The sequence below is a fragment of the Camelus bactrianus genome, chromosome 35, assembly GCF_048773025.1.
Source record: "Camelus bactrianus isolate YW-2024 breed Bactrian camel chromosome 35, ASM4877302v1, whole genome shotgun sequence".
Lineage (NCBI taxonomy): Eukaryota > Metazoa > Chordata > Mammalia > Artiodactyla > Camelidae > Camelus > Camelus bactrianus.
The window spans coordinates 28380472-28404158 of record NC_133573.1 but is presented as its reverse complement, the minus strand read 5'-3'; the positions used below and the strand labels follow the sequence as shown (position 1 = coordinate 28404158).

At 48.1% G+C, this 23687-nt stretch overlaps 1 protein-coding gene across 3 annotated transcripts; it reads left to right on the top strand.

Moving 5' to 3' along the window:
• Positions 1 to 1457: 1457 nt before the first annotated feature.
• RBM17 (RNA binding motif protein 17) lies at positions 1458 to 23281 on the top strand. Of its 3 annotated transcripts, none has more exons than XM_074358162.1 (12): positions 1458 to 1615; positions 8180 to 8317; positions 10426 to 10542; positions 12969 to 13135; positions 14485 to 14582; positions 15572 to 15628; positions 16620 to 16719; positions 18713 to 18864; positions 19955 to 20028; positions 20507 to 20605; positions 21676 to 21748; positions 21854 to 23281. In XM_074358162.1, exons 2-12 carry the CDS (start codon positions 8195 to 8197, stop codon positions 21955 to 21957), a joined length of 1164 nt encoding a protein of 387 aa, XP_074214263.1. In that variant the 5' UTR covers positions 1458 to 1615; positions 8180 to 8194; the 3' UTR covers positions 21958 to 23281. The 3 variants fall into 3 exon arrangements, with proteins under 3 accessions (XP_074214263.1, XP_074214262.1, XP_010960168.1); XM_074358161.1 differs by having other exon boundaries at positions 16620 to 16761; XM_010961866.3 differs by lacking the exon at positions 1458 to 1615 and adding an exon at positions 6544 to 6566 and having other exon boundaries at positions 16620 to 16761.
• Positions 23282 to 23687: the final 406 nt, after the last annotated feature.

The following is a 23687-nucleotide window of genomic DNA, read 5'->3' as shown; positions in this document are numbered from 1 at the left end:
TCTGTGGAAGATCAAACGCATCACTACACACAGGGCCCCCGGGAATGACCAGTTTTGACCCGATATGCTAGCTCCACGCGAGAAGCGTGAAGCGCTTTCCTTTGCTCTGCCCTGGAGCAACACGGCGGGAGCCACTGGCCCGAGGGTCTGGGGCCACTCCCCTGTGGAAACGCGTGGACCGGGTGCTGTTCGACAGTAGCTCATGCCCCCCCCTCTTCCCCACGTTTCCTGTGACAGTTGGTCTGCTTAAGTTGAATAACTCGCCCATTTCGAGAAATTATCCAGTCCTAAAAATTATCTCTTTTGTCTAGATTTGGCCACTTCTTTGCTAAAACTGAACAATGTCATCTCAAGCTAATTTTATTTTCCTCTGTATCTGGAGTTAATCCGCCTTACTCCATGTATTGTATGTTTGTGCTTTCTTTTTTTAAAATTCCTTTTCTTTTCTTCTTCTTCCTTTTTTTTTTTTTTTTTTTTGCAAGGGGGAGGTTGTTAGTTTTGTTAGTTTTTTGATGGAAGTACTGGGGATTGAACCCAGGACCTCTTGCATGCTAAGCACACCCTCTACCACTTGAACTATATGCCTCCCCTCCCCCGTGCTTTCTTTTTCAAGCATCATCAACTTTCTGGTTTCAGCCGGCCTGGGGTCTAGTACTTGTGGTCTGCAGTCTTCACCTGGGCCCGGGGGGCGGGGGGGCGGGGCGGGGGTGTGTGTCTGTTTCCTGTAAAAACAACCGGGGAATGTGTGTCAACCCTTAAACCGAATCTTTCAGGGAACTGGGAGTGAGTCTGCCCTGGGACGGATTTACAGTCTGAATTGTGACCAGGTCCCCGGCCCAACAGCTTTTCTTTCTTTCTACATCTTCACGTTGCCCAGTCATTCAGTCTTGAACCGCCTTTTGAGACTCAGGGGAGGCCTGGGAGACTAAAGGAAAGTGCTTTTATGTCAAAGGACAGGGACCCAGGGGCTTGTATACGGTTTCAAATGTAGATGTGAAAATCCCATTTCCTCTCCCCTCCCAACCTCTGTTACACCGACTTTAAACTGTGAGGCTGTGTAACACGCCCTTCTTTCCTGTCACCTGCACGCCGCTCCTACGGTTCCTACGTCCTGCGCTTCATCCAGCGCGCCCCGCCCTCTCTTCTGCAGCATCTTCCCCCTTCATCTCTCCTGTTGTGATTTATTTGTGCTTTTGTGCATCTCGATGAACGGTTCTGAACTCGACCTCTGCAGCCCTGGATCAGTTCTCCTCCTGCCACCTGGGGACACAGCCAGGCTCCCCCGAGTCTGAAATGTCACAGCCTTGCCCCACCGCGACCCCTTCTGGCGGGAGAGGACGACACGGGCGGAGGGGCGGTGCGGGCGCAGTCCTCCCGCCGGCAGGGGGCGCGGCGGCAGGCGGGGCGCCGTAGACGCAAGCGCAGGGCGCCTCTCTTCCCGCCGCACGCGCCGTGACCCCGCGCCGCCGCGCGCCGCTCCGAGTCTGCGTAGAGGTTGGCGCCGGAGTGGTCCGGCAGTCGGAGGCTGACGCCGAGCGCGCCCTGCCCGCCGTCTCCGCGGCGCGTCGGCCCCGCTGCGCCGCCGCGGCCCGGGAGCGTCGGCCGGGCGGGCCGGGTAAGTGGCGCCCGGACCGGCGGGCGGGGGCCGGGGCGGGCGCGCCTCCTCGGGCGGCGCTGGAGGCGAGGCCGCGGCTCTAGGCCGCGCGGCGAGGGCGGGGGTCCTGGACCAGCCCCCGAGGCCCTGGCGCCTTCGCCTTAGGGGGCCCGGTGCCGGACCACCATCCGCAGCTCCCTTCGCGCCCCGCCGCCCCTTTCCTTTATCTGCCTCGGGTCACCGGAATCTCAAAGTCCTCCTCTCCTCTCCTTTTCTTCCCCGTCTGTTTGTTCCCGTTTCTTCTGGGCCGGAAGGTGTGTTTTTCCTCCCCTCCGTAGGTCATGTTTGGAAAAAGTTGCGGGGTCCTTTGGCAGGCCTGGATCGCTCGTGGCCATTTGCAGACCTCCGGGGTCGCGGGTGCAGAGGAAGGAAGCCGTTTCCTTCCCGGGCTGCAGAACGGGGAAGCCAGGTGTTGACATCTCTCAGAGATGGAGGTTTACCTGGACAGGCGAAGGGAGATGTGACTCTGGCATTACCTCGATCCTTTTCCTTTTGTTATGGAAACGACAGGCCAGCCAAGAAACTAGCACCACTTGAAGGGCTGGAGCACTCAGATTTATTATGCCTGCAGGCTCACAGGGGCTTCTGCTCCGAAGCTCTGAGCCCCTCCAAGACGTGTGCGTGCGGTTTTATAGGGTTAATTACAAGCTTGGGGTATTCGGCCAATAGGCATTGTACAGCTTTCGTAGCATCATTATCACAAAAGCAGAGGCAGGAAGGCAGCAGACTGACGTTCCAAGGACAGATATGTCTCTCTGAAAATTTAGCTGGCTAGCAAAAAAAAAAAACATGAGCAGGGAATCAGCAAACCCACACTTACTAACTTAAATTTAGGAGTTAGCCTAGCAGAACTCAGATTAGTAATCTGACACTTGTTAAACTTAGATTTACGAGTAGGCCCAGCCCGGCTTTTCCTTCACACTTTTAAAGCGGTGTTTTAGCTCTGACGTCCAATCACCAGGCATTTTTTTTTAGCATCTCCCTTTGCCCAGACGAGGTGTTAGGAACAGCGGGTGCTAGATAAATAAGCTTCTGTCCCTATGCTCTGTAAGTTTAGTTTGCAGGGGAGCAAGCATGAAAACCTGTACTGGGGTTGACCCGAGGGACTTGAATGGGGTCTGGAAAGGCTTCCAAGGGCCAATGAGGCTTATGACTAAGTCCTGGTGGTGTTTTGTTAGATGTGCAAGATGGGGGAAAGGTTCCCTGCAGAGGGAATGGGTGTAAAGATAGCAGGGGTGAAGCACCGTAGTGCATTCTGGAAATTGCAGGAAAGGCAGAGAGGTTTGAAGAGGGGTAGTCGGGTCAGATCAAGAAGGTTCTTGGGGGAGTCAGTAGAGCCGTGGAAGGTGCTTATCACTAGAGCCAGGCAGATGCGGGGAAAATAGGATATTCCGGGCAAAGGCCAAGTCCCATACATACTCAGGTGGACGAGGACTGTGTCTCCGGCAACAGGTGGGGTTTTTAAGGAATGCAGCTCAGTTTCCACGATTTGAGGGGATAAAGGCCCCAGACAGTTTGATTATAATAAGGAATTCTAAGGAATATTGGGTATTAGTAACTTAAACTGAGAGTGTTTTGTTTTTAGAACTTTTATTAAGAAAGGCGTGGTGCACAGGTTGGAATAGAGAGCGTAGGTTGTGAGTGAGGCAGCAGCAGAACAAGGTGTAATGGGAGCGTTGACCCTAAAGAGGTGTTCTGATTGTGGGGTTCTGTGAGCGCCAAGGGTAGCCTTTATGGAAAATAGGAACCTGGAAAATTGCCGTGTGTCCCCAAAGGTAATGTTATACAGTGGGTTTCTTTTTACCGGCTTGTTTAAAATTACCTTCCGGGAGCAAATGACGGAAGGCTAGTATTCATCCCCCAGGTTTTCCGTGATAGTGCAAAGTGAAGTTCTCTCACCTGCCTAGCCCGCAGGGGACTCGCGGGCTTTGTGTCCAGTGCACTCCAGCCTGTGGCGCTTTGGTAGCAATAGAGTGTGTGAGAATGGATGGAGACACTGACCTGTGACGAGGTGTTAGAGCTGGGGGCACAGGGAAACATTTAAGTTCTTCAGGAAGTCACGAATGTTGCGCATGAAGCAGGTGCCTCGTATCACCTGTGTATTTTGTGGACATCGACGAGCACCGCTCTCATGGTTCCCTTCCCGTTCCTTTCTGTATGTGCAGCGCTTCACATGTTCTGTAGGCTCATTTTTGATTTATGAGACATGAATATCTATTTAGTGATTAAAAAGTCCTTTTCTTGCCAAGCCTCCTTCCTCAGGTGCTCAGAACTCAGACCTTGACTCATTTTCAGTTGTATGATGGAAGTAGTTTTTCTCCCATTGATTGTGTATAAAAAGTTTGCCATGCTTATCTCAAATCTGCCCACCACAAGTTAAGTCCCTGAAAGGCAGATCTGCAGATCGTACTGTTCTGTAATAATGTGACTTGGGTAGGTGCTTTAACGTTTTCCACTCACTCACTGATGCATTTAGAAAATACTTACGAAGCACTTCCAGTGTTCCAGGCATGATGCTAAGCTAAGGATATAAAGATGAAGGCAGAAATGGCCCGTACCTGTGAGGGGCTTACGACACAGGAAGAGATGGAGGTGCCAGCCAGACAGCGTAACATGCGAGTGTGTTCAGGGGAGACAAGCCGGAGGTAGTTTAATGTGGGGGAGTAGTCACCGAAGGCTTCAGAGATGCACTTGAGAGATGAGTGGGTGGGCTGCTTCTGCAAAGACACCTTCCATGTTCTTTTTCTGCCAGTTCCATGTGTTTTAAAAAATACTTTGCCAGCTTATGTAGAATCTTGAAAAGTCATCATTTTTCTGGCAGAAACATGTTCGCTGTGTTTCTTTTTAAGAAAAATAAAAACACATACATGGAAAATGTGTTAATCAAAGGACGGTGTGACCATAAAAAAGAAGTAAATAGAAGGTATTTTAAAGATGTTACAAAAATCGGTTGTTTGTATTTGTATCATTTGATTCTGGCTTCTTAAGGTATATGCAAATGTTGGAAATAGTGCTACTTTTTTACTACCTGGCACCAGACTTCATGAAATAAATGTGTTATATCATCTGAAAGCATCTCAGCATTGATTAAGCTGAGGTCCTAACAGAGTCTTGTCAATGCACTTGTTACATTTCAGTGTTTGCTGTGGAGAAAATGAATGAATCGACGGCGGTATGTTTATGACGCTTAAGGCAGCTAAAATAAAGTTGTACGCACCTTTTAAGGAATAGATGTAATAAAACTGTGAAATAAGGTTATATAATAGGAGGAAAGCAAAGAGTTAATGCAAATGGGCTTTCGGGTTGTTGCTCACCCCTGGCGAGATCATGTGACTGGAACGGGGCCACGTGGGTTGAGTGTGGTTTCTTCTCCAGATCCTGTGGTGTTTTGGGTGGTGAATTCACTGGTGCTTGTAGCATTGTAGTAATTAATCAAAGCAGGCCCTCCATGTGCAGATGGATGACAAGGGTGTCGTTGCTGTGGTTAATCCAGGTCTCTGAATTTGGAGGTCAGTGACAAGGAGAAACATGAAGAAAGCTCTTCTGCATCCCCGTGGTGCGGAGACCTGATTTATAGGCTCTACGTTCCGGAAGGCGAGCAGGTGCAGCTACGGTGACGTCAGCTCCTAATATTTAAAAGTGTTTTTGAGGGTTTTGAGAACAGGAACAAGGAACTTTAAATGAACATTAGATTTTGCTGCATAATGACTTCCAGAGCTCACAGAGCCAGGCAGATCGAAGGAATTGTTGGCAAACCAGCTTCAGTCTAGACTGGAGTCAGAGAAGTGTGGTCTCGTGAGGCGTCAGCAGCTCAGCGGTGACAGCTTTGTGAGGTGGTGGTTCTCTGCTGGAGTTCGCAGTTTGTGGCACTGCTTGATGGTTTAGCCCTGACGCTTGGGAAGACGTTTCTATCAAAGTTTGCCCTTCCAGGTAGGGCCACGTCCTAGCAGCCTGTTACCTCACATGCCTCCCCCAGTGCTGCTTCTCCCCGCCTTTTACTTTTTCTTTTCTTTTTCTTTACTTTTTATTGTGGTAAAATACACTTTGCATTTTTAGCTGTTGTTAAGTGTGCGGCACTGTTTGTGACCACTAGCATCTTCCAGCTCCCAGACCTCTTGCCTCCTCTTTCCCTTCCTAGTGGAACCCGTGGGCGTGCTGTGGTCTTGCTGTGATTTGTGTGGCTAAATAGAATTTATTTAATAGTAATATTTCAGCAAATGTCTATTAAATGCTTACTCTGTGCCAGAAGTTGGAATTGCAGAAATGAATAAGCTGGTGTTTTCCCTTCATAGTTTAGTGGGCGTTTGGTTACTCTGTTTCCAGTGGTACTAATGTTATTTGTAAATATCTTTTTTGATAAGTCCTCAAACTTCTTATGAAGAAATTTAGGGGGACGTACTGTGGAGGTAGGTTTGCAGACAAACTTTGATAATTTATGTTTGTAATTTCTCAGAGGCTTTGATGTTTATACTTGTTTCCCAGAATGTGTCGTTCTTTTGCTTTCAAAAGAATAAAGATAAAGCAAATGAACCATAGTTTGTTTACTGGCTTTGGCTTGGTGACCAGTTGAATGAAGAGGGCCCCAAAAAATTAAACTAGGAAAGATGAAAGATGCATGGCCATTTCTGAAGTTCTGTTTTGAGACTCGTAATGCAGGTGACCTGTAAACGACGTGTGGGTTTGGGGCCCCCTCCCTCTCGGTGTGGTTGAAAACCCAAATAGAACTTTTCGGTTGGCCCTCCGTATCCACAGGTCCACATCCACAGATCCAGCCAACGCGGGTGCTGTACTTCCGGGGTACTTGCTGTTGGGAAAAGCCACATACGAGTGGACTTGTGCGCTTCAGACTGGGTTGCTCAAGGGCCGGCTGTGCTAAGCTGGGCGTTCGGCCTTGCTCCTCTTCGCTGTTGCTGTGAGTTTTTCAGCTAATGTGAACTTTAAGGGTATGCCTCTAGACAGGAAGGAGTCGTTCTGAACACCAGGTAGGCTGGGGGCAGGAGCGTGAAAGCCTTGGGGCTCTTTGGTGCAGCTCTTCCAAAGCTTCGTCGATCAGAAATTTCTGAGGGGATGAATGGGAGGGGTTTGCAGATGGAGCTTAACTATGCAGTCGGCTCAGTTTCCTCTTCTGCTCTAGGGCGATCATTGATCTTAGTTCTGGGGTGGAGCAGTGACCTTGACCAGCTGGAGCTAGGTTTTCATGGGGTTTACAGTGTGCATTAAAATAGTAGCATCTGATGTGGACGCCAGGGCATTCCCTACAAAACTTTGGAGACGTGATCGTTTTTTCAGCCATGCTTGGTTAAGAAATGGAATTCGTGCATTTTTCTTCATTTAGCCTCAGCGACTTGAGTTTAACGGGACAAGGTGTGGCCGGGGTCCTGAGTGAAGTGCTCACGTTGTCTGGCACTGGAGGTGGTGGCCGTCCCCGTGGGCCTCACTCTAGGAAAGCCTCTGTCCTTCCCGCCGCGCCGTGGGGGTGGGGGCCGGGAGTGGTCACAGGAGCCTTGAGGAGAGGGTGGAGGCTCCTTGAGCTTCCAGGGACTCATTGGAGCCGTCAGCCCTGTACCCTGGGCTCTGCTTCCCTCCGCCCTGCTTCTGTGCCGCCTTGGGGCCTTTCATTTAGAAATCAGAACTGAGCTTGTAGGCAGTCTGGGGGTTCAAACGTTAAGGAAGGGAAGAAACTACGAGAAGCGGCCGCAGCTTCGTGGGGCCGACTTCCAGGCCGAGAGCTGCTCTGTTCAAAACCAGAACAGCTGTTCTGAGGGAGTGAGGTGACACCGCCCTTCGCCCAGTCCCCCTCTGCCCTGGTCTGGGCTGTAACGGGGGCCTGGTCCTCAGCTTCTGCAGCAGATACGGCATTAACAGTAGATTGTTGATTATCTCTTTGTAATCAGCGTCATTAGGTTACACATTTCTGCTTGTTGGGATCAAGGAAGGGTATTAATAAGATCAAGCCCTCGACTCTCCTGCCAGCAATCATAATTTATGAAAATACGCCATCTGTGAGATCATTTCTTTTTCTTCCTATTTGTAGGCATATATTTAAATTTTTTGTTATTAAAGGGCAGTCAAAGAAAGTTAATTAACAGTACTAAGTCAGCCTGGTAATTGGTGTTTTTGTCAGGCATCTCCTTTTTGCTACTGACAAAAAAGAGACCTTTTAAAAAATCAGTTATGTGTAATAACAATGCCCTGAGTCCAGAACTTCTATCTTACCTCATTCTGTACCATCGAACGGAATGGTCTCCCTCATGAGTTACTTGACCACATGATTTATATACAGGAAAATTCATTCAAGAGGTGTATTTTTAAAATAATACACCGCTGTAGCTCTGTGTACTAGAAAGGACGCTGACGGTGATATCAGGCGTCTTGGCTTCTGTCACTGAATGCTCCTGGACCAGGTGATCTCTTCAGAAACCGTTTACCTCTAAAATTCCGTGATGCTGCATTATTTTAACATGGAAAGGTTGGAAATTTACTGCATTTTTGCATTCTTTAAACCCTCCCCACTCTGCCTCTCAGCATTAAACCGAGAAGATGTCGCTGTACGATGACTTGGGAGTGGAGACCAGCGATTCAAAAACGGAAGGCTGGTCCAAAAACTTCAAACTCCTCCAGTCTCAGCTGCAGGTGAAGAAGGCAGCGCTCACCCAGGCCAAGGTAAGATGAGGGCCCGTGTAGAGCAGGCGCCTCCCCGGGGTGGAGCGGAGTTGGGCTTAGCCCGCTCCCCTGCCTCTTTCTTGGACGGGTGGGGTTAAACATTTATGGACGGAGAGGCTGGGGTCCTGGAGGGAGACCACTTCCTTCTCCCAGCTCCTGGGACTGGGCCTGTTGCCGGGGGTCGGGGGAGAAGAGCAGGTCTCTCTGTTTCCGGCGGTGATGCTGGTTTTCAAACTCCAGTGTGCCTAAGGCTGAGGGTTCGGTTAACACGCCATGTAATACCTAGTGTTCTGGTAGATTCTGTTTCTGGGTTGGGGCCTGGGGAGTCTGCATTTTTAGGGAGCAGTCCTGCTGTTTGCTGTTGGTCTGGAAGCCGCGCTGTGAGAAGGAAGCTCCGCGGTAATTCCTGAGCTGTCATCACGGGCGCAGGTTATGCAGGCTCGGAGGGGCTGAGACTGGGTCAGGGTGTGTGGGCTGGGCTGGTGGTCTTTGTTCCTGCTGTATCATGTTGGGCGCAGGCAGCATCCTTGACCTCATTCACCGTGTAAAGCATTAAAAATACGGTTGTCCACTGGGTATTTGATGTTAAAATATTACTGTCCAGTCTTCAGGGATGAGAATGATGCTGTGGTTTGCTGATTGTTTCGGAGCACATGTCCCTGCTGGAGGCTGTATCCCCCTAAATGGGGCAAGTACTGCTTCTAAGTGGTGAAAAAAACTCTTGCACTTCTGATGTATAAAGCACAGGTATACATAAAGTACATCAACAGTTACAGAGTGAACATTGGTATTAAAATTTCACAGTTAGAGAAAAAATGTAAAAGGTTCCTCGAAGGAGGAAGTAATAATGAAAAAAAGTTGAGAAGAACTGCTTTAGAGATACATATTGAAATATTTACTGATAAAATGATAGAATTTCGGGGATTTACCTTAAAATACTCCAGGCTGGGGCGGGGGGGTTAGGGATGGGCGTGAAACAGAATTTGCTGAGAGTCCGTGGTTATTGGAGCTGAGTTACAGCGGCTTAAGAATTAATTGAGGATTCTCCTTAATGTAATGTTGAAAATTTCCATAATAAATGTTTTCTTAAAGTTGGAATGTTTTCTTTCCCTTCACTCCGTACAACATAAATACTGGAGTGTTTACCTCTGATTTCTCAGTACTGTAGAAGGTTCTTAGGGTCAGGATGCCCCCAGGTAGAGCAACACTGCCGTAAAGTTTAAATTTGTCTTGTCAGTTCTGTTGATTAGGGTTTTTGTCTTTTTCATCTATCATTACCAGATTTGAATTTTTTTATGTCAATACTGTTTCTTTTTAAAGAGAGAGAATTTTGTCTTTTTAAAACAAACTCATCCTACATGAAAGGAAGATTAACAAAACCCCTTTTTTTGTTTGTTTGTTTTAATTTTGTTAAGTTGGTTTAATTTTTTAAATCTTTCATAGGTTTCATGTAACTTTTGCTTTGCACATAAGGTATATAAATAAGGCTTTATTTTCTAATGCTGACACCACTTCATCTATTTTATCCTTGAAGGCCTGATATTCTCTTGTAAAATAACTGGCTCCTGGAAACAGTTCTCATACTTACTAATGTAAGCTCAGTTAGACTGTGAGTGGACGTAACTAGTGGGCAGCCTTTGTTCAAAGGAAGATAAAACAGGAAAGCGGAAGGGAGAACACAGAGGACATACACAGCTTGGCTGTCCTGCACCGCAAGCGTGTGCCCAGGGCATGGAGCCACAGCACTCCCTGTGAACCACCCCCACGAGGCAGCGTGTGACATGCTGCCACCGACCGGCTCTCCTGGGGTCAGAGTCAAGATCTGGCGCTTTTTTCATGTTATTTCACGTGCAAATTTAAATAAAAGTGACCAAGCTTTCTGTAAACCTTTTACAGAAATGGAAGAAATTTGTTTTGTAAAAACAAAAAGACTGAGGAAACTAGTATATGATTATTGTAATAAGTGAATTAAAAAGCTGTTGTTGTAAGATGATTTTACTTATATCTGAAAGATTTATTATAGAAATCCCCCCAGAAGCTTTGTTACAAACAGTATGAGTTTTAATTTGAAGCCCCAGTATAGCTTTGTTGTTTTTTGATGATTTTAGAGTCAGAGGACAAAGCAGAGTACAGTCCTTGCCCCCGTAATTGACCTGAAGCGGGGCGGCTCTTCAGATGAGCGGCAGATCGTGGACACCCCGCCGCACGTGGCTGCTGGCCTCAAGGTACGTGGGCCGCCCTCCTCCCGCCGCCCCCGACCTGGGTGGGATCTGTGGCTTCCCCCAGGTCGTGCTTTGCACCTGTCACTCCCAACACTTCTCCTCAGTGGGCCTTTGCAATCTAGTCAGTATCGTTTTCAATTTAAGTTTTACTTTTATTTTATCAAATTTAAAACATTTATCTGTTTAAAGTAAAATGGTTAATTATAGAAAAATCAGGAGCTGGAGATACGCAAAAAGAAAAACAAACGATTTCAATCCTACCCTCCAGAACTTAAAGACTTTCTGTTCTGGAGTGCCTTTCCATCCTTTCCCTCCTCTGCCTCTGTTCCCTGACCTGCTTTTCTAAGTATGTGTGACTGTCCGTCTGTGTCAGGAAGTGTAGGACCACGTGCCCATTGTGACGGCTTCGCTGCGCCTGTTGTAGGTGTGCTCGCTTTAGTTCGCGTAATGCTGAATCTGTGTGGTTTCTCGTTTCTAGCTATCAAAAAGAATTTTAGTGCTTATTGTTTTTATTGTGGATTAGAGTGGAGAAAGGGGTTTTAAAAAACAACAGCAACAATTCTGCCCCTCTGGCCTCTTTTATCCCAGTGATTGTACAAAAGCTTGAAAACAACAGACAGACGCGGTCAGCTCTGTCAGTGGTTAGTGAGGGTGAGGAGGATCCGGACAAGGGTAGCTCAGAATCGTGGTTAAAAGTATACAAAACGAGGCAGAAAGGAATTCAATATGAACTGTAGTTAAGGTCACACCCACTCTTCAGGCACATCTCCGAGTCCCCGGGACACTCATGTCACAGGCAGAATAGTAACTAACACACAGCACCACGCGCACGAACTGCTTGGTGAGAAATGACCGGAAGGTTAGTGATGGGTAGCATGCGCTAGTGCTCCTCCTCCTTAGCAAGGCACTCCCCCTCCCCGACCCCACCCCCAGGCAGGGCCCCTCCCTCCTCATTTAGGGGCTCTGTCCTCACGCCCTGGCTGCTCGCCCAGCAGGCGTTGGCTCTGAAGCATGCGGGGCGGGCGCAGCTGAAGCTCTTGGTGGGGTTTCTTGGCCCGAGGCGCTGGTGCTGCTCCTGCAGCTGGTCGTCCCGAGGGGAAGTTTTTTGAGGATTCTTAGTCATTTGACATTTCCCCCCGCAGATTCTCTGCCTAATTTCTTCTTGCTCCATCTAATCAGAAACTGGTTAATCGTCTTCTGTTGCTGTGTGTTGACTCTGGAACCTATAATATTGCCCTCTGCATTTAATCAGTAAGCATTTTTCTTGTTATGAAGCCAGTTTTTAATTGTAAAGTCCTCCCATCAGGTGAGCACGTGGTGATTTGCACAAGTATTTCCTCACTGGAGCCAGTGACGCTCTCATGAAACCTCTACAGGCAGCTTCCTCTGCGTTTAGTTGTTTTGTTAGGCCAGGTTTCCCGAGGTGGCACTAGGAGGGTCGCTCACTTCTGCGACCAGTTTGTTCCGGTGCTGGCCTGCTTCCGGCAGAGCTGTGTCAGGGAGCAGTTTCCCTTGCAGCGTGGGAGCCTTTGGGTTTTCCCGCCCTCCCCAGCACTGGGGATTAACATTCAGTCTAATAAAGTGAAGCAGGCTGCTTTATTCTCCATAGCATGTGGAAGAGGATGCTTCATTGTTGAACTCAGCAGGGTTTAATACAGTGAAAGTTGTTTGTTAGATTCTGATATGACAGAGTGTTAACCTCCATGCTGCTGGGGTGTTCTCTGATTTAGAACCTTTGTGATGGCAGTGTTCTGTAAATTGTATAGAAGAGAAACACAGAATGTTGTCATCTTATCCTGACTTAGTGGACCTTAAAAAAATGAATGACGATGTGGGGGAAATTACATTCCCCTGCGCCAGACTCGGCATCTGATATGCAGCCTGCCCGGGAGGGGCGTGTATTCCAGAGGACCCAGAGGGTTTTGCAGGGCCCAGGAGGATGCTTTCTGCCTTTTTTCTCTTTTTTTTTTTTTAAGTCTTAATATGTCATGTCTACATGTAATCAGAACCTAAAGTTACTCTGTTAAATGATCACGAGAATGATTGAGTTATTCATGAGTTTTTTGATAAGTTTTCATAGATGTGTGTAAAAACATTCAGTGTTTACTATAAACAATCAAATTAACTGCTTAAAATTTTAGGTGGTGGCAGCTTGTTTAAGAATTCCAGGAAAATGCTATAGGGTGTTTATGGGATTAATACTGAACTAAGAGGTGGAATTCCTGATCATGTTCTGCTGCTCCCGGGGTAGGCGTGTGGCCACGTCAAGCCACTACACCTCCCCAGGCATCGTTCCCACACCTGTGAAACAGGAGCAGACAGGTGGTCTTCAGGGCCCTGCTAACCCTCATATTCGTTGACCTTAATTCTGTGAATAAAATTCTAAGACAGAAGATGACACTTACTTTGGCGTTCTTTTCCCTCCTCAGGACCCCGTTCCCAGTGGGTTTTCTGCAGGAGAAGTTTTGATTCCCTTAGCCGATGAGTATGATCCCATGTTCCCTAACGATTATGAGAAAGTAGTGAAGCGCCAAAGAGAGGAGCGGCAGAGACAGCGGGAGCTGGAGAGACAGAAGGAAATAGAAGAGAGAGAGAAGTAAGCCTCGTGTGGGCGTGGGGATGTTTTGTGTTGGGAGAATTCACTCTCTGTGAATGAATGAGCTTTCGCGCTCTCTGGAAGGCCGAGTGAGTTTGGTGGCTGATCTGAGCTGTCATCAGGAGTCAGATGTGCAGCCGTGACATCCCGCCACCAACACAGGCTCGAGAGCGCGCTTCACGTGTAGATGAAGAAAACCTAGCGTGTACATTTTGGGTGAGTTCTTGGAAAAGTAACTTAGAAACTGATATTGAATAATAGGGCTTTTTCCCTATGCTATGACTATTAGAATCATAACTATTTAAAATTCTTAAGCCAAGAGAAATAAAAATGCCATATGATATTGCTTGTATGTGGAATCTAAAAAAAAAACCCACGCAAATGAACTTACCTATAAAACAAACAGACTCACAGCATAGAGGACAAACATGGCTACCATGGTAAAGAGGGTGGGAAGGGATAAATTGGGAATTGGAAAATTGCACCTCCTGGGGAGTGATGGAAAGGTTAGCTGTCTTGATTGTTATAGTGGTTTCATCGGTGTGTACATCTATCAAAATTCATCAAACTGTACATTTGAAATATGTGTAGTTTACCATACAGGAACCATACCACAACGAAGGTGTTAAAAAAAAAGCTACCCCCCCAAAAAGGAAAGATAGGTTAAAACATTTTTTTTAAATAAAATACTTGAAACGTTATTCGTAACTCTTACTGCTTTTGGGCCAGAGAGAGTTTTAAAAAATTCATATACATCCTTCATGTTCTTTGAAAGTACGAGTCACAAGGATTTATACAAAAAAATTTGTATTTCTTCTTTTAAAAATACTGAAGGGGGGAGGGTATAGCTCAAGTGGTAGAGCGCATGCTTAGCATACACGGGGTCCTGGGTTCAATCCCCAGTACCTCCTCCAAAATTAAATAAACCTAATACCCCCCACACTCCCCCCAATATATTGAATACTAGTTACTAGTTATATAAAATACTAATATATTGTTCCTCATTATTTATTGAATCATTTCATGAAATGAAATCATGTTCTAGGGAATTAAAATTACTTAATTAACTATTACCTATGTTGACTTGCTTTAAAATTGAAAGGTAAATATCAAGGAAACCTTTTTCTTGCTATTTACATTCATATATTCATTATATTAATATTTGCAAATTCATGTTAAATTTGTTCAGTTTATCTTGCGGGTTTTTCTCACTTCTCATACTTCTGCTACTTTAGTCTTTAACCGTTGTTTGCATGGGGCACCCCCCCACCCCGCAAAAAAAAAAAACCGGGTCAAGGTGACGACCCTGCGTTGGTCTGTGATGAACTTTGTTTTCTTGGTTGTCACAGGAGGCGTAAGGACAGGCATGAAGCTAGCGGGTTTTCAAGGCGCCCAGACCCAGACTCTGATGAAGATGAAGATTACGAGCGAGAGAGGAGGAAAAGAAGTAAGGCATGAACGTGGATACTGTGTCTCAGACCCGGGCCAGTTCTGCCATTTACTGTCATGCTCGTTTAGATCAGCAGTTCAGTTGCCACTGATTTGGGTAGTTTTTTCTCTGGAATCCCAGCCCCCTGTATTTGCATAACAGTTTTAATTTACATTAGGTTTTCACATATATTCTCCTTTGGGTTTCCCAACCACTTTCTAACATTTCCTTATTGGACACTTTGAGCACCTTAAAATAGACACACAGGCTTGTCTTTACCCGCAGCCTAGTCACTTGCACCTGTTCTCTGAACCTAGCTGCGTTTCTGTGAAGAACAGCTCTGAACTGAGAGTCAGGGCGCTTGTTTCCTGTTAACCTCGATGCTTGTACACTGGCCTTAGGGGAATTTCTTCTGTGAAACAGTTCATGCTGGTGCAGCGGGGTTTTGTAATTGGTTTTTTAATTTACATTTTATTGTTTTTGGATTGTTTTGTTGGCGATTAGGTTATAATACATATGTTAGGGCTTTTACTTAGTGAAAAATTCCCTCTGTGCTCTGCTCAGGTTTTCCCTGGTTGTCAGGGAGCAGATGGAGTCTCTACTCTGGCTCGTCTTTGTCCACCATTCTGTGTCCCGGAAACGCTAAACAGGGGTGGTGCTAACACAGAACGTTTCTAAACAGACCTTCAGTTCCAGTGGTGCGCAGCTTGGAAAGGAGCGTGCCGTGCCGCAGGGCGCTTTGGCGCCGCGGGGAGCTGGGTTTGCTGGGTCCCTGCCTGCTAGCTCTCCTCTGTTGGTTTCTCAGCTGGAAAGTGGAAGCAGTCCTACCTGCGGCTACATTTTTAATCCTGGGTTCAGATGCTGAACTTTTCCGATGTCAGCGGCGGGGTGGAGTAGCAGAAGTCTTTCCTTTTTTCTTTCTTTGGGGGTTGGTGCGATGTCACAGTCCTCGAGAGTCTGGAGCTTGAACATTTTGCCTCCTTTAATCGTGGGATTTATTTTCACAGGTATGGGCGGAGCTGCCATCGCACCCCCCACCTCTCTCGTAGAGAAGGACAAGGAGCGTACGTACCTGTTTCTTGCCCTTGCGTTCAGAGACACAGCCTTAGCCCAGTCAAGGGACCCTCTGGAACCTCTGACCACGCCTTGTGCTTCACAAGTTTTTATGCCAGGCTCTGAGGCATGGGTTTTTCTACAGTGCAATGCTTCTTTTGTTTGTTTTTTAACATAACTTACTTCATTTTCTCCAACATTTCGTATTTGGAGTTCGGTTAAAACAAACAATAGCTTGGTTTACTATTTTTGTGCTCAGCAGTCTAGAGGCTGTTAGGTCCGTGACCGTCCACAAGGTGGCAGCACCTCCCCGGGTTAGATGTGTTTCAGGGCACAGTGTGCATTTACGAGGTTGCCCCATGGGTCTTCTCCCGTGATCCCTTCCGGAGTCTTGGGGTTGGGTTTGGACGTTGATAAATCATTTGGCTCGTTTTCCTGCCCACGGGGTTCAGCCATCCCTGAACTGCCCCAGGAAATGTGCGTTTTACCTGTTGCCCTGTGTGCTGTCCTTTTAGAAGGAAGATGAATCAGAAACCCCGGGAGGGATGTAAGGGGGGGGGCAGCTCAGGGATGCAGCGCGCGCTCAGCATGCACTGGGGCCTGGGTTCAACCCCAGCGCCTCCTCTAAAAAGCACTAATAAACAAAGAGCCAACATTTAAAACCTGTTGGCCAGTGTCTTCTGCGTGAAAATACCTGGCAGACCGCGATCCCTGCCGTCCTGGGGGCGGGGCCCCGTCTGGGTCTTCTTCAGCCTCCCTCGCTGGCTCTGGTGTGTAGCGAGGGTTACAGATCGCTGCGCTGGCGTTTGGCCCCTCCCCTCAGAGGCCTTTACGGTCTGCTAGGCAAACGGGGTCATGAGATTAGCATCTTAAGACAGACGCACAGACTGCTGTGGGAGTCGGAAGGGGTGGATGGGATCTGCCGGGGTACACAGAAAAATCTGAGTGCAGCTCAGGACTCGCTTGTAGCGTTGTGCTGACCTGTTCTGTTCCATCCCGCAGTGCCCCGAGACTTCCCTTACGAAGAGGACTCCAGACCTCGCTCGCAGTCTTCCAAAGCTGCCATCCCTCCCCCCGTGTACGAGGAGCAGGACAGACCCAGGTCCCCGACTGGCCCCGGCAACTCCTTCCTCGCCAACATGGGGTAATTAACGGTCCAGGTGCTCTCACCTCGGCAGGTTCAGGAAGGACGGAACCCCGCGTGAGGCGCTGTCAGCCCCCTGAGGCGACGCGCTGTGTCTGACAGCGCGTGCAGGTCAGGTTTGTGTGTCCCGCACACACACAGCCTCCCTGAGGGCCAGGGCTTGAGTTGCAGGGAGCGACCGCAGCGTGACACTGTTATGTTTTGTGCAAGACGTAAGGCCTTGTGATGGACGTGTTGAGTGATGTAAGTGCTGCACGTTATATTCTCCAGGTAGGAACAGCTTTTGATAATCGTGTGTGTTTGCTTTCACAACACGCGAGGGCAAAGTTGCTCCCTGTGAAGTGGAGCTGATTTGCTCTGTGGTCAAAGGTGGAAGGCGTCTCACTCCCTTGATGAACGGCCTTTGCTTTGAGGTCATGGCTCTGCGCCTCTAGGCCCAAAACTCAGCCATTTTAACTATAATTAGACGTTTGTTTGCTGGCATATGAAGATCAGTTTCAAGGTTGACTTTCAGTTGGGGCTTGTAATTTTTTTAGGCCTCACTGGATTTGGCCTGCGTTTTGATTGCAAGAGTGCTTTATGTTGTTACTCTGACCTTCTCGGGCTGCGAGGGGCTGTCGGGTGAAGCAGTGCTGTGCTGAGGCCTCCGTCCTGTGTCCTCCAGGGGGACTTAGAAGGACGCTGCCGGTGGGGGAGCTGCTGTGACCTGGCAGTCACGCGGGCCTGCCCTCCCTGCGCTCGCGCGTCGGTCCTTCGCGCCCTCAGTGAGGTCGGGTTGGAGGAGGGACCACAGGACCGTTTGAGTTTCTCGCCTTCTCAGGAGCCACTGTCTAGGCCTGCGCTGGTCTCCGGTCGCTGCTGGCTGCGGGTGGCTGTTAAATTAACTGAAAATGAATACAATTTAACATGCATTTCCTCAGTCACACTAGTCTCATCTCATATGCTCAGTAACCTCACAAGGCTAACAGCTGCTGTCCTGGACAGTGCGGGACAGTGCGGGCAGGGACCGTTTCCCTTGGCGTGGAGAGGTCTGCGGGCTGCCCCAGGGTGTGTGCTGGAGGGCACACAGATGTGAAGCCATTGGTGTTTTGTTTTTGTCTTTTTCTGCTAATGAAAAACTGACTTTTTTCTGAATCCCCTTTTAAATAGAAGTTAAATCTTTTTTATGCCCAAGGAAGATGCATTTGTAGTACAGCTCATTAGTTTTCAGTCTTTTCTTTTTATCCCTAGAGCAGCTTCTTCAAAAGAAGTTTTTAAGGAAATAACAAACGTGAAGCTGTGTAGGAGCAGTTCTGGCTGAAGCTGGGTTTGTGGTCTGGGCGCTGAGGCGCAGTGGTCGCTGGGGGGCAGCCTTGAGGCTAGGGGGGCTGCTCGCCGGGCGGTCTGGAAGCTGTGGGGGTTAGAGGAGGAGCTCCTCTGCTCACAGGCACAGGAGGAATTCTCCTTGGTGCTTAAGCCCGTTGGCCAATCTGGGCCTCAGTTTCTTAATCTCCATCTGTTAAGTGCATGGTCCCTAAGCGTCCTTTCATTTTTGAAGCTAGTTGTTGGAAACTCTGCCGTCCTATTTAGGAAAATGCAGGCATCTTCATTATATGAAACCATACTTGTTTTCTCACAGGCTCAGTTTTCAGTAGACTAGTTGTGAGCGCCGCCCCCGAGCAGACACTGGCGCCCGCGGGAAGCCTGGTGTCTCCTGAGAGGCCCTCGGGAGCCGCGGCGCTGTGGCTGGTGCCCCCGTCCTCAGAGAGTCCCGGGATGCCGGGGTTTCAGCATTCCCTTCTGTCTTCCTCCCGAACCTCCCACAATGTCCACCTCATTATATGTGGCCTCATTGGAGCCCTTGTGGAATTTACACTCTCTCTTTCCAGAAGGAGAGTATTGTGATGTGAAACCCAGTTTGTGCTCTAGCCAGCGACCTCAGGTGCAAGGCTCTGTCTCCCTCCCCCCGCAGTGGCACTGTGGCGCATAAAATCATGCAGAAGTACGGCTTCCGGGAAGGCCAGGGCCTCGGGAAGCACGAGCAGGGCCTGAGCACCGCGCTGTCGGTGGAGAAGACCAGCAAGCGGGGAGGCAAGATCATCGTGGGCGACGCCACTGAGAAAGGTGGGCCCCCTGGGGGTTCCCGGGCGGGAGCCGGGCGCGGAGGCCGTCCTGGGTGAGAGGACTCCTGACCATGAGCGTTCCAGCTCAGGGTGGTGGGCACCGGGGACCCTGAGGCTTGTCTTCATAAATAGCTCAGCTGGAGAGACAGGGAGATGAGGAGAGGCCCGGGGGAGAGAAGGACGACAAGAGACTCGGTAGGAATGAACAGCACTCGGGGAGACACCCTCACGCCCGCTGCTCCCAGGCCAGGAGCCTGGCACATGGATGAGTCGTGGTTATGTCTTCAGAGCAGGAAAGGAAGGGCCATGGGCAGTGCGTCAGCGACTGTCTGCTGCGTCTCCGTCCTGCAGCAGTTCTGGTTTTCAGCCCTTTCATTCTAAGTGTGATTTCTGATTTTCCCACTGATCGATTAGTCTGTGAGACTGATGTTACTTTGCAGTCTGTTGGTAGGTGATGCCTGCTTGGTGTTTTATTTTCATTTGATGGTTACAGTCTGTTCTGTGCTGAGGGCATATTGGAATGAGTCAAACGTGACTTGACATTTTAAGCAGCAGAACTGAGTTCGCACTGAGTCAGCTTGGCTGAACGCCTTTCCCTAAAGGAGGAGGAAGACTTTCCAGGCAGCCACGTGCACGCACAGCTTAGGAGGCAGCAGCGAGCCTCACAGACTGGTACCCAAAACCGGCAGCTGCCCTGGTTTGTGGGAGTATCTGAAATTGGTCAGCGGTGGCTGCCTAGTTAACTGCTTGTTACCCTGGACTAGTGACCTTCGGCCACTGCCCGAGCCAGGACTCACTTCTGAGGGTTGTGGTCAGTGTGCTCCGTCAGCTCCTTAGGAAGTGAACCAAAGCAAAATGCAGATAATTGGGGGTATTAAAAACGTCTAGAAATTACGGTAAATATCTACACCAAAACAAAGTGATGCTTTCATCCAGATAAGGCTGCGCTTTTGCTCAGAGGCTTGTCGGTGCTTGTAGATGACCCGAGGATGTGGGTGGCGGGGACTGCTGCTGAAATCGAATTACTCATTGTAACTCGGGCTCCGTGCTCTGGCACACCTGTGTCTGACGATGTTTTCTTGTCTCAACAGATGCAGCCAAGAAGTCGGATTCAAATCCATTAACTGAAATACTTAAGTGTCCTACTAAAGTGGTCCTTCTGAGGGTAAGAAACGGGGAGAAACCTGTTTGCCTCGCTTGGATTGTGTGTCACCCACCCTGACCTGCCCCGCACGTTTCAGCCCCACCGATGACAGAACAGTTACAGGAAACTGAAGATGGGAGTGTGGGGTCGACTCCATCGAAGACTGATGTTTTACAGGCCTCTTTGACTCATGTTTCTTTGCTAAACACAATATTTAGGACTACAGTGAGAAATCACTTTAAAATACTTGAAATTGTTAGAAATTCAGCGTGGTTTATACATTTTGATGCTTGCATAGTTGCTCTTGTAATGCTTATAAAGCTTACAGTGCATTTTTGTTTATTTTTAAGAAATAGCAAGTTTGGGGTCCTGCGGGGATGAAAATTCTCTTTGTGTTATTTGGGATTGAGAACACTTGCTATCACGAGAGAAAGTTACTTGTGCATCTCTTTTGTTGTGCATTGGCAAATCGCCCTTGATACTGTGTTTCTGTTTCTAGAACATGGTTGGCGCAGGAGAGGTAGATGAAGACTTGGAAGTTGAAACCAAGGAAGAGTGTGAGAAATACGGCAAAGTTGGAAAATGCGTGATATTTGAAGTAAGAGGGGCTTCTTTTGATGTTTATAACCCAAGTGACGATGGATGGTGTACAGAGCGTTTCCTCCGGACAGAGGCAGTGTGCTGCAGGTAGCATCTTGTCCTACTGCAGAAGGTGGCAGATGCTTGTCCTCAGTGACAGCAATTTCAGACATAAAGGCGAGCAGGGCCTCACGTTTTACTTGGCGAGGAGGCGTTTCATCTTGTGACTGAGGTTTAGACTCCGTGGCAGTGTGCTCAGTACTGCAGTGCCTTGGCTGTGCCTTTGGTTTCACTCATTTGGCAGGTGTTCACTGAGAGCCTCCCACATACCCAGGACCAAATCGAGAGCATTTGGGATCCAGGAAGCGTGTTGTGTGCTCGTGGTGACACGTTCAGTTGAAGAAACAACAAAGCAAACACGTGGACATAGAGCATATCTGGTTGTTAGACTCAGCGGTGTTGACTGTCTTGCAGGAGGCAAGAAAGGCCTAGGGCAGCACAAGACAGAGAAGCTCTGTGAACAGCGTCGGATGCGAGCTGGGCTGTGGAGTGCGGGGGTGGGACCTGGGCGGGAGGGGGCAGGTTTTCAGAGCGGGGTCCCTGCTTCCGGGAGACTGAGGAGGGTGCCGGTGGCCCAGTCGGGCGCGGTGGGCGTACGGGCGCTCCTGCAGCTGTGGGGGGCTCTGACAGCGCGGCTGAGGACGTCAGCTCCACCCGGGGGACGGAGGGCAGCCCTTCCATCTCCGCTTCTCCTCTCACTTCAGCTTCTCCTCCGTTTTATGGTGCAGCTTGTTGACCGCATAATGATTTATTTACCTGTCAGATGGCATCCGACCTCCAGAGGTCAGAGACGCTCTGCTTAGGTGTGTGTTCCCCGCACTTAACGTGGGGGCCTGTCACAAGCAGGTGTTCAACAGATGTTGGTGACAAACAAATCATGCTTATTTCCTTGGTATTTGACCACTCCCTGTGTGCGTATGAGGATAATTGGAATACTGACTCTGACAGAAACCACCTGTGGAGGAAAACTCACATCCCGCGACCGCTCAGGCGATGACGCCACCTGTTACGCTTTCCTTTCTTTTCCAGATTCCTGGTGCCCCTGATGATGAAGCAGTACGAATATTTTTAGAATTTGAAAGGGTTGAATCAGCAATTAAAGGTATGTTGAATTTAAAAGTTGAATTTACGATCTTAATCTTCAAAATGTGTTCTTGCCATGCTTTACAGAATACCCATCTTAACTGTCCTTTTGTTTGCCTTTTAGCTGTTGTTGATCTGAATGGGAGGTATTTTGGTGGACGGGTGGTCAAAGCGTGTTTCTACAATTTGGATAAATTCAGGGTCTTGGATTTGGCGGAACAAGTTTGACTTTAAGAACCAGAGCCCAAGTAACCCAGCAGTCCGTCGGTGCCTTGCAGGCGGAGCAGAGAAGAGCAAGAGGACAGCCGGCCTGCATGGCTGTGGGGCGCAGAGACTCTGGGAAGGACTTCTGAGATGTGTGCTGATTGGTCCCTTTTTTATTTTGTGTTTTTTTTTTTTAATATAGTATAAAAATCCTTCAAAACAAAACAAAACAAAACAAAAAAACAATCTGTGTGCCTCTCTGGTTGTTCTCTTTTTTACGGCCACTCCTGAGGTGATTACATTTTGCTAGGATTTCATGATCATTCTCAAGTGCTTCAGTGATACAGCATTTCTTGCACTAAAAAGTCTAGAAAGTTTTGGGGTATGGGGTTGTGTTACCCTTTAGTTTTCCTTTTTTTTGAGTCATTTTAATAAAACCTGCAAGTTACTGAACTGTAGCTTCATAAATTCTATAATAAAGTATCATCTTGGCGGTCTGCCAAAGGTGAAAATGTCTGCTTTCTCTAACAGAGAAATTCTTCTTATTGACTCCAGTCATAGAAAAAGCTCTTCACGACCTGAACCAAGGCCCAAGAACTGTAAACCTACCATGACCAGTTTGGATGGATCATTTTCAGTTAGGCTAAGTCGGACTGTAGAATTTGTGGTGAATTTTGGGGTATTCGGATATAGAAATCATGAATATAGCGTTTGTTTTCAGAGATTCAAGGCTAGTCATTAGCGTAGGTCAGAAATGACAGGTTAACTCAGAACCTTGAGGGTGTATCGTAAGTGTGCGCCCAACTGTGTTTTGGAAATGGTGGGTGTTATTTTGGGGTCACATTTCTATTGGCAAAATTTGCAGTAGTGTTAGTTCTCATACGTAAGTTTAAACTTTATAAAATTCAGCCACATCAGCTACTTTAAACTGTGCTGCCACTTAATAGAGTTCTGGAATTGTGAAACATCACATCGTTGAAATGCAGTGGGATATGTGGCTTAAACATTCAGCAGGGCCACAGAACAGAAACAGATGAAAATGCTCAGTGCTAACGTTTGTTGTCAGAGCAGGAGGTGTCTCCAGAATATGCCTGTGCCCTGTCCCTTGCTTGCCCGAATGTTGCATGTGACTTACCTGAAGTGGCACCTGCAGGACATGCGCCCGCGTTGTCTCTTTGGGTCCTTATGACTTTATTAAAAGCGTGTTGTGACCCTCCACGGGGAGAAAGCTCTCGGCATTTCTTTGCACCCATGGACTTGGTTTGGAGACATAAGGAATATTCTGACCCTTTTTAAAAAAGGATTTTCTCATGTTTTTATTTAACATAAATAAAAGAATAACATTTTCTCTTCTGTGGTTTTATTTTACTGAGTAAAATTGAATCACGACTCTGCATTTGTGATAAAAGTGCGTATGTTCTGTAAAATAAGCGTGGGTTAAAGAACATTAGGTTAAAGAATCAGATAATTGAACATTTCATGGGACGTGAGAATCAACAGTCGGCCTGAAACATAAACAGGTGGACTTAGCTCCTGAGCACCAGTGAGAGCGCCGCGTCGGGCTTCAGGTGCCTGAGTGTTCACGTGACGGCGTGGTTCAGTTCGCACGCGCCCCGGTGCCCTGCAGTGTGCTGTCCAGCTGCCCTGGTGCCTCTCGCGCTCTTGTTATGCTTCATAGCTTCATTGTTCATTTGCGTGTGGTGGCTTTTCCCACCATTCTCATGATCGACAGCCAGAGAAGTGCAGGTGACTGC

What these genes read in the sequence shown, in the direction of transcription:
- RBM17 (XM_074358161.1), top strand. Translation starts at nt 8,195, where the DNA reads ATGTCGCTGTACGATGACTTGGGAGTGGAGACCAGCGATTCAAAAACG. An exon ending in CGTAGAGAAGGACAAGGAGC is followed by an intron (nt 15,629 to 16,619) that starts GTACGTACCTGT and finishes TCCATCCCGCAG; the next exon opens with TGCCCCGAGACTTCCCTTAC. An exon ending in GGGCGACGCCACTGAGAAAG is followed by an intron (nt 18,865 to 19,954) that starts GTGGGCCCCCTG and finishes TTGTCTCAACAG; the next exon opens with ATGCAGCCAAGAAGTCGGAT.